The 13,870-nt window shown below is 40.7% G+C and overlaps 2 protein-coding genes across 2 annotated transcripts; one reads left to right on the top strand and one right to left on the bottom strand.

The window, feature by feature from the left end:
- Positions 1-234: 234 nt before the first annotated feature.
- Positions 235-9,650, top strand: slc25a15b (solute carrier family 25 member 15b). The gene is made up of 7 exons (XM_084073817.1): positions 235-530; positions 1,416-1,526; positions 1,933-2,191; positions 2,311-2,448; positions 2,961-3,136; positions 7,181-7,339; positions 7,527-9,650. The coding sequence occupies exons 2-7, from the start codon at positions 1,472-1,474 to the stop codon at positions 7,643-7,645; spliced, it is 906 nt and encodes a 301-aa protein (XP_083929943.1). The 5' UTR covers positions 235-530; positions 1,416-1,471; the 3' UTR covers positions 7,646-9,650.
- Positions 9,651-10,031: 381 nt separating this feature from the next.
- Positions 10,032-12,708, bottom strand: tm4sf21a (transmembrane 4 L six family member 21a; the record flags this gene model as incomplete). The annotated part of the gene is made up of 5 exons (XM_084073708.1): positions 10,032-10,158; positions 10,336-10,516; positions 10,632-10,768; positions 11,163-11,228; positions 12,532-12,708. 5 exons carry the CDS (start codon positions 12,706-12,708, stop codon positions 10,150-10,152), a joined length of 570 nt encoding a protein of 189 aa, XP_083929834.1. The 3' UTR covers positions 10,032-10,149.
- Positions 12,709-13,870: the final 1,162 nt, after the last annotated feature.

Raw genomic sequence — 13,870 nt, 5'->3', positions numbered from 1 at the left:
TTATTAAAAGGGCGTTTTCCGACATGTCAGTTGTGCTTTCAACCCCTGAGTTATAATATGCTTTCAGCGAAACATCGTGAACCGGAAACAAAGCCATAATTCATGCTCCAAAAATGGCAGATCTACAAGCTCACAGCGCGTCGCGTCTGCGGCGCGCTGTGAGCTTGCAGATCGGCCATTTTAGACGAACGACACCGTCGTGCGACGAAGTATGAAACCGAAGCCGGCAGTGCTTCTTTAGTCTTTTATTTTGTTATGCAGGTAAAACGTCATGCACCGACCTCCTCCTCGATCCCTCCATTCATTGATAATCGCTAGAAAAAGATTAGATGCACGGATTGCACGCAGAGAAAGTCCATGTTTTGTTGAGCTTCGGATTTCATATCGATTCGCATGTCATGCCTGTTACATGCCCTGTTCGGACGTGTTTAGCGGGTTGACAACAAACCAGCTACAACCAGTGTTGTCAAAGACAATTGCCTTGACATTTGATGCCACAACAACAAGTTCGTCTTTGATCTTCTGAAAAGGTTTGTATGAACTTCATACTATGAAGAAAACTTTATCTATCTCTGTTGTTCTGTAACTATAAAGGTATGTGCATAGTTGCAACAGTAACGAAACGTTGGCTAATTTATTTGATATCATTATCAAGTTCTGAATTAAAGTGCAAACTGTGAAGTGAAAGATTCACAGAAAACTGTGGACCTCGCCTTGACGTTTTAAGTGTAATCACGCAGTAGCAGTACAGTACTAGTCACCTAACCGGTCATACAGAATTAGAGCATGCTACATCATGGATAACGTTACATACTCGAGTATTTGTCCTCAACCAGACTTGGAGGATGTTGCATAGGGCAATGTGAAGAGCACATGTCGCCCTCTCATGGTTGCGTTCAAAGATCAGCTTAGCTTCTTGAGTGAATAGTGGATATATTGATTGGACAGTTATTAGTTACAGAGTGCTTGATAATGAGTTATATTGATTTATTATTGTGTGTGTGTGTGTGTGTGTGTGTGTGTCTCTCACACGCACGCACGCACGCGCGCGCACACACACACACACACACACACACACACACACACACACACACACACACACACACACACACACACACACAAAGATACATGAATGTATCTAAGATAATTACACCATTTATAGTATGGTGATGATCAAAGTGCTTTTAAGTGCTGTAATTCTATTGCTCTGCTTCTGTTGCTCTGATACTAATCTTCAGCTCCCTTTAATACATATTACCGGACAATTGCTGGGAATTTTGGGTTTTATTATAATTTTTTCATGATAAAAAGAACCATGAATGTTTGAAAATATGGAAGGAGGAGCAGCGTCATCTTTTCCTTTATGTTTGATTACAATATAGATCTTTCAGTCTTAATCTTGGGAACCTTTGCAGGAGCTTTAGCTGGCTGATTCAAGAAGAGTGAACATTGTGCCAACTTCTCAGACACTATGGCCCCACATCCAGTGATCCAGGCCATGATCGACCTTTCTGCAGGAGCTATAGGTAAATACCACATTCCTTCTCAAAGTCATTGAGAGGGCACAAAGGTCTGGTGCTTTCACTTACTTGTGAATAACTTATCAGCAGTGGCACCAATAGCCAACAAGTGTGCAATATTGAGAGACCTTTGTCTGACCTGGCGGGATATTTTGCTGACTTCTGTTGTTTATGCACCCGGTCTCTTTGTGCTGCCATTGATTGTGTGCACTGCTCCATGGTGCACAAGCCTGTTCAGTCTGATCCTTATCTGTCTTGACACATTCAGTGTGTGAGTCTGCTGTCATCATCATACATACACGCTGTTCTGTGATGTTTAAATTATGATGGCCATAGAATGTATGTTCAGTACAACACATTGATCTATTAACTGGGTCTGTTTTTCTCTGTTTCCTTCTGTTATTTGTCCTAGGAGGAGCAGCATGTGTCCTGAGTGGGCAACCATTAGACACTGCCAAAGTAAAAATGCAGACATTTCCTACTCTGTATCGGGGCTTTGTCGACTGTTTTACATCTACCTACAGACAAGTTGGTCTACGCGGCCTCTATCAAGGCACCACCCCAGCTCTAATGGCCAACGTTGCAGAGAACTCTGTGCTCTTCATGAGCTATGGCTTCTGCCAGCAGGTTATCCGTGTCATTGCTGGACTAAACAATGACGCAGTACTCAGGTAGGGAGAACCCCAGGATGGTTGTTCGGTTTACATGCAAAGCAAACTGCAGAATTACTCTAAAAATTGTGTTTTTGTGATTTCTGTCTGAAAGAGTTTGTCTCTTCTGTGTCTTTCAGTGACACACAAAAAGCCTGTGCTGGTTCAGTGGCATCCATCTTCTCCTCTTTTGTATTGTGCCCCACTGAGCTTGTGAAGTGCCGTCTCCAAGCCATGTATGAAATGGAGGCATCCGGCAAGATCGCCAGTGGTCAAAAGTGTGTGTTTTTTTTTTAACTGTAAAATTGAGTTTATGCCACTATTTTGTATGCAGTATTTCTTATCTGCTGGGGGGGGGGGGGTTACAGATTTTTATTATTTATTTGGTGGTGGGAATGGGCTATCATAGTTACCAGCAAGATAAACACATGTTCAACAAGAATAATTTTGATATAAGCATTCTGCTGCTTCACAAAAAAATCTCTGCTGTCGGTGATATGTCCCTAGTAGAAATGCATCAATTTGTTTCATAGACCTCTTAGCCTACATGTTTGATCATGTAAACACTTGGATTACTTTTAGTTTGTAAAATATTCCTTTTAGATTCAGCATGTAAATGTAGTCACTGTAGACTAACGAAGGTTTCATTTATAATTCATCATTATGGCAAAAATTCAGTATTTTTAAACGGAAAAACAAAACAAAACTTTCCAGTTGAAAATATGTGTTTTGACAAAGTATACAGTTGATCGATCAGTCTCAAGCCAAACTTCTTCTGCTCTGGTTGAAGCACAGTGTGGTCGGTGGTGAAGACAGTGATGAAGAATGATGGACCACTGGGCTTCTTCCAGGGCCTGACCACCACCATTGCTAGAGAGGTTCCTGGTTACTTCTGCTTCTTCGGCGCCTATGAACTCTGTCGCTCCACATTTGCAGACCATTGGAAATGTGACAAGGATGACATAGGTACAGTACTGGCAAAGAAGTACTTCTGCTCTACACACTGGAGAGCCTTACTTTTCCCTTAGTACATGTTTTGTACATGAGTTTTTGTTGTTAAGTACTAAAAGTCAGAGGTGGGGACTTGGACTCGAGACTCGAGACTCGACTTGACTTGAAGTCCCGATTTTGATGACTTGAGACTTGCTTGACCAAATCAAAAATAGACTTGGACTTGCTTGGGACTTGAATGCCAAAGACTTGAGACTTGACTTGACTTGAACACTAAAGACTTGAGACTTGACTTGACTTGAGCCCTCGTGACTTGAAAATTCAAGTCTTTTCAAGTCACCTTCAAGTCACTTTCAAGTCACTTAAGCAAGCCAAAAATGTTTAAAAAAGTGTGCATCAACTATAATGTTATTAGTCAGAAATCCCGGCCGTCAGTGACACCTAGTGTAGTGTTGCCAAAGCTGCTTATTTACCCTAACCTTTGGACAAAATTTGGTTTGTTTTTGGCTTGTTTTTGGAAGTCGGTTCGCTTGTTTCTCTCCCGATACTTGGCAACACTGGCCCACATGTTGCACGTTACCAAACAAACAACACACCGGCTTCACTCCTGCCGTCGCTGCTGGAACTGAAGCCAGGTGGAATAAAATGTCAACTCCAGCAGTTATAGCTTTCGGTTTTAAAGATAGACAAGACGAGAAAAGCAGTATGCAAGGCAAGACCTATACTTCACATTAACATTACTGCGTGCTAAGTGCAAACTATAACCAGTGGTGGAAAGTAACTAAGTACATTTATTCAAGTACTTTACTTAAGTACAATTTTGACTTATTTTTTACTTTACTGAAGTATTTGCAATTTTCAGTACTTTTACTTCTACATTATTTAGCAGACGCTTTTATCCAAAGCGACTTACAGTAAGTGCATTCAACATAGGTAGGGAACGAAACTACTAATCACCAGAAGTCTTAAGTGCATTTTCTGCAAAAACAAGCAACCAAGAGTATACCTAGCGCTAAGGTAAAAGTGCAATATATCAGCTACCTACTTCTACTCAACTACATATGAGAGGCAGATATTAGCCTACTTTTACTCCACTACAATTATTTGAAAATTTTAGGTACCAATTACTTTGTAGATTTTGGTTATTAATACAAAACATACATTGACCACTTCAGCGCTATATACATTTCCTCTTCTACCCCGGATTTGAACGCCGTTTCCAGTGCAAGTGCTGAAATTTCACCATCGTGATAATAGAGCCTGCCTGCTTGATCAGAGGATACACTGAATTTGTGTCAGATCCTGTGTCTAGGTGAGACATGGCCTTTGACATTATCTAAATGTCTCAATAGAAGAGCAGGGAGACAAAATACAACCACCCTGATTGTATAAGTTATATTGTAGTAACATACTCTACCATACAGATTGTACAAAATTACATTATATTCATTAAAAAGGGCCCTTTTAAACCCTGTCCTCAAGGAGGATATTAAAAGTACAGTATCTGCGTTCTGTTGGCCTGGAAGAACCCATGTTTTAAAACAAATGCAAATTGTGAAAAATGCTCATGATTTATGTAAATCTTTACATATCTTGAATTAACATTTTGACTTGTTTGGGACTCGAAACAAAAGGTTAGGACTTGTTTGGGACTCGAAACAAAAGGTTAGGACTTGTTTGGGACTTGAAACAAAAGGTTAGGACTTGTTTGGGACTTGAAACAAAAGGTTAGGACTTGTGTGGGACTCGAACCAAAATGCTAAGGACTTGTGTGGGACTCGAAACAAAAAGCTGAGGACTTGGACTTGACTTGGGACTTGGCTGTGTTGACTTGGACTTGACTCGGGACTTGAGAGCAAAGACTTGAGACTCGACTTGGACTTGCAACATAGGGACTTGGTCCCACCTCTGCTAAAAGTGTATTAAAACGTTAAAAGCTCTAAATTCCGATATTTATTATTGCTATATATAGTTTGTTCAATGACAGGGGTCTCCCTGTCTTTCTAGCTATTTAGTAAACAAAAAATACATTTTCAGGTCACCAATTCCATCCAATCAGGAGAGAGAACCCATTTATGAGCTTCAAATTTATAGTGTTCCATTTCCAGTTTTACCTGCTTTTTTGTTTCATTTTCACCTGTTTCACTTTGAGATCATAGCGGTCGTCCTACAGGGTGACACTCTGGCCCCCTTCCTGTTCATTATAGCGATGGACCATGCCCTGAGACTTGCAATCAATGGCAGAGAGGAGGCACTGGGGTTCACTCTGGTCCCGAGGAAGTCAAGGCGAGTACACCCCATCACGATTACTGACCTCGACTACGCAGATGACATCGCCCTAGTCTCGGATACAGCAGAGAAAGGAAGGGAACTACTACTAGCAGTAGAAATGGAGTGCAGGAAGATCGACCTCAAGCTCAATGGCAAGATAGCAGAAGTATTGACAGTTAACACAGGACAATGTCATTGCCACTGTGGATGGGAATGTGCTGGAGGCAGTCGAGGACTTCAAATATCACGGGGCCTGGACTGCTTCAACGGAACAAGACCTGAAGGTCCGGAGGGCACTTGCCTGGAATGCCTTGCATGGGATGTGGAGAGTGGTGAAATCAGACATGGGAGAAGACCTCAAGAGGCGGCTGTTCGTAGTTAGTGGAGTCAGTACTGCTGTATGGGGCTGAGACATGGACCCTCACAGCACAACAGGAAAGGGCCCTGGATGGAGTCTACACAAGAGTGCTACGAATGGCAGTAGGTGTCACATTAATCTGAGTTCCCAGAAGTTTTCACCGGCTCGGCGAGGAACTTCTGGGCCAGAGCCCTGGGATTTGTGGGCGGGATGTAATTTACGCTCTGAATCTGAGCGGACACGCCTCTTACCGGTCTGGGGCTGTGCAACTCGTCTAAAAAGTCCGACGAGAGGCAAACAGCAGTACACAACAATGGCGGCCGAAATTTCTCAAGGGGAAATTGCTTCCCGTCGATCCTATTTAGATGCAACACCCACTGCATGTGGATCCCACCCCCTTTTCTTCATTGGCTGTTGATTTGAATCACAACGCAGTGGCCGCGCCCCCGCTGTCCAAACTCCGAGGCAATGCCTCCCAGACTAGTGTCACATGGACAGCAATGTGGTCCTCTCTACAGGGACCTACCACGGGTCACAGACAAAGTCAAAGAGAGAAGGATGAGGCTGGCAGGGGGCACTGGGTCAGGCACCCGGAACTAGTGGCAAGCAAACTGACACTATGGGAGCCAACCCAGGGCAAACCAGGAAAGGCAAGAAGCGCACCACCTACGTACAGTAGATGCACTGCGGCGTGACAGCTCAGCTAACAACACTGTAGAGCTCAAGACCCTGACACTAGATAGGAGAGTGTGGAGGGCAGCGATTCAGGAGTCCTGAGTTGGTATTGGCTAGACCGCACTCTCGCATCGCATGTTTCATTACTTCCAATTGTTTATCCTGCATCCGGTATGAGTTCTCTCTTCTGATTTTGATGAAATTACTATCCTGAACTGAACATTTATTTTCTGTATAGTATACTAAAGAGCTGGAAAGACGGGGCGACCTCAGTTATAGCAATGATTACTATGAGAATACAGAGCTATTTCACACTTATTTTAACAAAAGGATATCACTTACACCCCTTTAAATGGTGGTAGTCTTGAGGGTGTAGGGCTGGATAATCCTGGATTATTGTTTTCATTAAGCCATGAACATACTATTAGGTTTTGATTTGCTCATGTCAAACTTAGTGTGATACATAAGGCAGCATTCTATGCACTTTATTATAGGCTTGAATTAGCAGGTGTGTTATTAGCTAAGATGAAACGTAATATGTTATGTTTTATGAATTTGAGCTTGTACTCTGGAGCTCACTGTGTGTGTGTGTGTGTGTGTGTGTGTGTGTGTGTGTGTGTGTGTGTGTGTGTGTGTGTGTGTGTGTGTGTGTGTGTGTGTGTGTGTGTGTGTGTGTGTGTGTGTGTGTGTGTGTGTGTGTGTGTGTGTGTGTGTGTGTGTGTGTGCGCGCTAACTGGTACTGTCAAATGTAACAGGTGTGGCACCGATTGTGTTCAGTGGGGGTTTTGGAGGGGCGTGTCTTTGGCTGGTGGTCTACCCTATGGACTGTGTCAAGTCTCGGATACAAGTAATGTCCATGACAGGCAAACAGGCGGGATTCTTCAAAACATTCATGACCATCGCACGCACTGAAGGTAGGAAGAACTTGTTTGTGTGTTAACATCCACCATGGTTTTCATTTGCAAATGTACTTTCAAAACACTTGTCATTTAAAAAGCAAACAGTTACAAGTGACAAGCCTACTGTGCATATTTTTCCTCCTTCAAATAGTTGCATCTCAGTTTGTAAACTACCCTGCCTCTGTCATGTTTTCATGTTTAGGAGTGAGGGCACTCTACTCCGGCCTTACCCCCACCATGGTTCGCACCTTCCCAGCCAATGGAGCATTGTTCCTTGGTTATGAAGTCAGCCGGAAGTACATGATGAAACAGTTTGACTAAGTGGTTTCTCCTTCACAACAGCCTGTATGCATAAAATACCTTAGAGAAGGATTGCTGCTCTGCCAATGGCTAAGGTTTTAAGTCAAAGTGAAGTTTTGTAGCCATTGATTTGACCTGAACAGTATTCTGCTTGTAGAGTGTGCTGGCCTGGGTATCTTACATTTCATTCTGTTGTTTTATCTATTTAACACTCCATTTCTTTTGAGTCTGTAGAATCAAGACCCTATCTCATGGAGTACCCCTTATGCCTAAACTTTTGGGGATTTTTTTTACTATTTTGAAAAACATTTTAACACCTCCTATAATTTGAGAAACCTCTATCTGTTTGTAGTGGGTGGTGAGACCAAAACTGTTCTGCCCGGTTCTCCTCAGTGGCTGGAGCAATTGATCTGACCGTTTTTCGATTTCACCAAATGTCAGCTGTTAATTAGCGTTTTTGTGTTCGTTGGCTCCCAGGTTGCCAGATCATGTGCGCATATCCCCCCACGGGTATGGACTAGTAGTGAAAATAGCCGATCTACATCAACACGTTGTGAGCTTGTAGATCAGCTATTTGAACTATTTAAACATGTTTTTCAAAATAGTAAAAAATGCCAAAAAGGTTTATGCATAAGGGGTAAAGTGGCCCGCAAGATAGGGCCCTCTTTGTTTACATCTTTTAAAAGCAAACTTATAGTTATTCATATTTTCATATTAGGTTTATATATGTTTGGACAAGCCATGTACATTTTCGGAAGGGGTGTACATCACTGATATAGCAGTATAATTATATATGCTACTCTCTTAACCAGCATTGTCTCATTTAAGTATTGTGAACACTCCTGATTCCAATGTTTCTCTGTCTACCTCAGTGGAGTAATACTGTATATACACAGGTGATGTCTTCTCCTCAGATATGAACTACATTGGAATTATTTATGCAGTGTGCTGGTGAACTTCACTTGCTCTTTATAAAGAAAAGCACTCCTTGATTGATAGGGTTGTTGACTCATATCAGTCTCAGAAAGAGAGACTTGTTCCTCTGTGATGCCTAACAAGTATGCAGCTTTCATCATCACCATGATTGTTGTTTTGGTCATGGAATAGAACACAAAACACAGCTTGATGCAAATCTTAGTTTTGTGGTTTTCGTTTTTACACTACATTATAGACAAATGCTGATAAAGGAGTAGTTCACCCAAAGAAATACTTATTTTCTATAAATTATACACCCCACGAAGCCTTGAATTCATGGAGATTTCTTTGTTCTTGTTGCAATAATTTGATGACCAGCGGAAAGATGCTTATATCTCCGGTAGGAGACTCCTACCGAAGACTCCACCGGTCATCAAATTATTGGCTTATAAAATAAGTTGTTTTTTGTATGAACTACTCCTTTAAGGCACAATTGTTTCATATATTTGTTAATACATGGTTAAATATAGGTATTATAACATGATGTGCATAACAAACTTGAAAATGTATCTTAATGTTTGTAAAATATTTTACAATGTTTTTAATTTACAACAAGTAATGCCAGGCACTACAAACCTGCCTCCTTTTAAACATAAGCAGCTCTGGCCTTTTTGGGGCATTGCTCTGTGGCTGTTAAATGGCCCATACTATGATTTTATAATATCAACAGGAATAAACTGCTCCTCCGACTTTATCCATTTGCTACTATACGTGCCAAAATGGTACAAATGTTTTTCCTCAGAACATTGTGAAGACTGAGACAGCATTTCTGTATTGCCAAGCTAGCAAAGCGGGCTACTTCTTTATTTTTATTTTGTTATAACGCTGTCTGCCAAGTTTTTAATTAAGTTGCCATTTGCACACTGTCAAACATGCAGGCTTCATTTCAATGCTTAACATGGCGGCTTCATTCCAGTGCTGAACAGTGAAGACAAATGTGTTTTTCTATTAAAAACAAATCTTAACAAGCTCAAATGACACCAATATATTTGTAGATATGTATCTTTATGCAGTACTAGATGAGATTATAGATGCTATAATCTACATTAAAATGTGCCATTGAAGAATAACCTGGTCCTGTTATGCTGTTGTCATTGGATGGAAACAATTTGATGTATTGCAGTGAAAGTGCAGTCGACGGGCAATTTTTAAAAATAATGTACTCTAACAAAATAATGAGCCACACAGTGCTATAGTAAGCTTAATTCATTTAATGCAATCATCTGTTGTATGTGTTCTCAGTATTTTGAAGCAAAAAAGAAGATAAAAACATGATTATGGATACATAGCTGCCATTTTGCTCTTACATCATACTTCATCATACAGTTGTGAGAAACCATCCCCCAAGTATGACATCAGAGCAAAATGGCTGCCATGTGAATATTGTTAATAGTAATGTCCATCAATTGGAGGATTTGTGCTGATGTAACTCAATGCACATTTCCCCCGACTTTAATCTTTCTAACCACAAGGGGGCACCAGTCCAGGAGTCTTCATTCATCATGGATATTGTATGGAGAGTTGATGATGAACCATCTACTGTACAGGATTTACAGAGGCTGTAACAAAAACACCAGATATCATTGTCCCAAATTTTAAATTGTGAGAAAACTCTGGGAATCAAAGCTTCTGGTTGTATAGTTAGTAGATGTGAAAATACTGACATGTTTATTATACTGTATTTCACCATAATAAACTGGCTTGATATTTTCTTCAATGCTTAAGTGACTGCTTACCCCCTTACTGCGGCAGGTTCCACACAGGCAACCAAAAAAGCCATTGACCATCTGAATGGCACACAGCACCAGTTGCACACCGCTTGCCACCAGCAGGGTAGAGAATAAACCAGTGTTGAATTGTACCACATTCTTGGGCTCCCTGCATGTTCCCCACCATGTATGATCTGTCAGATAGCCCCTACAAAAAGTGGAATACAGTATATTAGACAACACTGTGTAAATATATGCATTTGTTTGCATACGAAAAGTTGACAGTGTTCATGAATATCATTTGCAAGTCACTTGTTTGTCACCTGCTGTCTTTGAAAGGTGTTGTCCAAATCAAGATAGTTTTACAGAGTGGTCCATTCTGCAGTCCAAGCACTGCCACAACAAAACTGTAGAGGGCGCCAGCCACCCCAACTGCAGCAAATGCAATGGAGAGGAACATCTGCAGAAGTAAAATAATGAAGGGTCAGACTATTTACAATATATAGTCTATTTAAAAACATATTTTTCAATTATTTACTTAGGCAATATTACACAATAAAAATCTCAATTCATAGCATAATTTAATATGATCAGGAATAATTGGAGGAAATGTATTATATCAAATATTGGAGCCTGTGTACTCATCTAGCATTCCACTTATGGACAACAGTGCTCAATGGGGGAAGTAATTACCACATTCCATTCCATATGTGTTAGTCATTGTTTGTGGCAGGGCTCGTTATTTACTAAGTTCATACCTAGCGGCAAGTTAGCAAGAAGCTCCAGAATACATGGAATAAAATGATTATATATAATAAGTATATATTTGTTGCCCCACTGTCTGAAAAGCTCACCCCACAACGGTTTCCACAGCACCCCTGTTTTCCTGTCAAATGGATGTAAAGCGCTGGTACCAACACCTAAGGAGGGAGAAATTAACAGTTTGAGAACACAATACACAATCTGTGGAAAGCATGCTCTATATCAATCTGTAATTCTGCATTCATGTGGAATTACACCCAAAAAATCGATGCAAACTGAATTGCACCGTCTGCTCAGTTGACGGTCACTTCCCTGCATGTTATTTTTACATTTAGTTGTAGAGAAGCACTATAATGTATGTTTAGTGTAAACACATCTACAAAACAACAACAACAGGGTGAATATTGTGTACATATAACTGTCCATAAACGATTTATTCAGGCAAGGATTGCAACCTTGATCATGAGAGAAGAGAGATCAGGACTATAACGCATGACTTTGACACACAAACAAAAAACTCTAAACATCTAAATGTTAGTTTTGCTGGCCCACAATCTGGTAATGTGGATAGTACTTTAGATCACTGGTTCTCAATGTGTCTCCCCCTTGGGTCCTGGAGGGTGTTGTAGGCTAAAATCAAAAGTTAGGAATAAGAACCACATGTAGGCCTACCTGTACCTTTATGGGTCTGTAACTCAGAGTGTACACAAGGAACCAACCAACTCTTACTGATCCATTTGGGTCCATGTGTACACTCAGAGTTAAATGAACACTGAACATTTTACAGTGTAGATTGGGACCCCAATCTACACTGTAAAATTAAATTGAGGTTCATTGCCTAATCAATGCATATGAAACTGGGGGTCCTTGAAATTAATAGGGTTGAGAATCACAGTTTTATATGGATGTTTTGATAGAAGACCTTTCCGCAGTCATCCTCGGACACAGCTCATGACAGAGTCATGCATTATGTGCAATACAATGGTGCTACTAAAGTCGTGTATAATGAAATCCATCACGGCTCTAATTAGACGACTCTTCCACAGTATGCAAGCTTGAGAATCTTAACCATTTCAACACACATCAGGAACCCAAAATATAAAGCCATTATTTTGTGGCTTTGGCAAATCATTAGGGTTAAACTGTTTTTGAGTGTCTATCTTATTCTATACGTATATGTTATACAGAGAAACACTAAATAAACGTACTTCATACTGTAGCCTACTCCTGGAACATACCAAATAATAACACATGCTAAATTATATGATAAGGCAGTGGTTCTCAAAGTAGGGTCCAGGGACCCTCAGAGTTCCTTGAAGGGGTTCCGAACTTAACCTTTCTGGTCTGTAACTCTGAGAGCGTACAAATGGGTCCATTTGGTTCCATTTGTACACTCTCAGAGTTATTTATGGGGTCCTTGAAATTAAAAAGGTTTGAAAACCACTGTAATAAGGTACTTACCATTAGTCCGCCTCCAACCAGCCCCCCCATGTATTTGACCTCTTCAGTAATGTGTCCATCTTTAACATATTTGACATCCCAGCCGGGGAAGAACAGCAATATGTTGCAGAGGATGGAGGTGACTGCTAGTGGGAACAGACTCCCTCCAACGCAACGGGCGCATCTTCCAGTGCACATTGTCACTTGCTGGATACTACTTTAACTAAAATACTCTGCTTTTCTGATCAGGGAAATCCTTGAATGTGTTTTCCCAATTTTTCCTTTAAGCTAGGACGATCCTGGGCTGAAATATAAATTTAAAAAATAATAGCTTTTCCCCCCCGTCTCTCAACTAACACTAATTCAGAGGAATGGAGATATGGAGATATACACTAAAAGGGTGGGGTGCTTTTGTGTGGGAGGTGTATCTCAAGTCATAGGGCTGGGATGGGCTGCTGCAGAAAGTAACATGGCTTCTTCTATGTTGTATTGAGAGGAAACAATTTGTTCTGTGGTAATAGGTGTCTTCTGAGTCACACACTTTTCTTATTAAATGTAATGATAGCGACTACTGTGAGTGTATTTTAAAACAGGAAGGGAATTTCCGGTAAGCTCAACAGTAGGCTACAACACTAAACTAGCCCTACTGTATGTGTTCACTGTTGTTGTATTTACATACCAGGACCAGGGCTGGACTTTAGACCAATGCTGTTTGACTTCAACTATAACTGTACCTTTGTTGATGATTAATCATGAATCACTCTTACTGTATTTAAACGGTCTCATTATTTGCTGAATGTGATTTCATGTTAACATGTCCAATAAATGTATAAATGGTAAGCATGAATTTAAATACAATTCTTAAAAGTCCATAACTTGAGAATGCTCGAAATATTTCAGAAATAGCAAATAGCAGAAGATCAAAACACGTTACATTGCGATGCGTTGCAGTTATATTCACAAAACAGTTGTCTGACTTATGGTATGACTTGACTATAGTACTGACTATGGTGCTGACTAGGTTAATAGTGCTGACTATGGTTAATGACTATGGTACTGATTTTGGTGCTGACTAAGGTTAATGAGTATGGTACTGAGTAAGGTACTGACTATTTTAATGACTATGGTGCTGACAATGGTCAATGACTATGGTGATGACTATGGTGCTGACAATAGCAATGACTATGGTGCTGACAATGTTAATGACTATGGTGCTGACAATGATTAATGACTATGGTTGCTTTTTGGGTGAACTATTCTTTTAAGTGTCTTGATCAGGGACACTTTGACACATTGTTAAGGCCTGCACTGGGATCGAACCTGGGATGCCAGGCAGGCTCTTTAACCATTCAGCTACAGT

The sequence above is a fragment of the Gymnoscopelus microlampas genome (genome assembly GCF_963454915.1).
Source record: "Gymnoscopelus microlampas genome assembly, chromosome: 12".
In the NCBI taxonomy this organism is placed as follows: domain Eukaryota; kingdom Metazoa; phylum Chordata; class Actinopteri; order Myctophiformes; family Myctophidae; genus Gymnoscopelus; species Gymnoscopelus microlampas.
Note: the sequence above shows the minus strand (reverse complement) of the source record. Positions and strands in the feature narration are given on the sequence as shown.

Excerpts from the sequence above, each read along its gene's own strand:
- slc25a15b (XM_084073817.1), top strand. The coding sequence starts at position 1,472 with ATGGCCCCACATCCAGTGATCCAGGCCATGATCGACCTTTCTGCAGGA. Across the intron at positions 1,527-1,932 it reads CCTTTCTGCAGGAGCTATAG|GAGGAGCAGCATGTGTCCTG; the intron begins GTAAATACCACA and ends TATTTGTCCTAG. Across the intron at positions 2,192-2,310 it reads AACAATGACGCAGTACTCAG|TGACACACAAAAAGCCTGTG; the intron begins GTAGGGAGAACC and ends TGTGTCTTTCAG.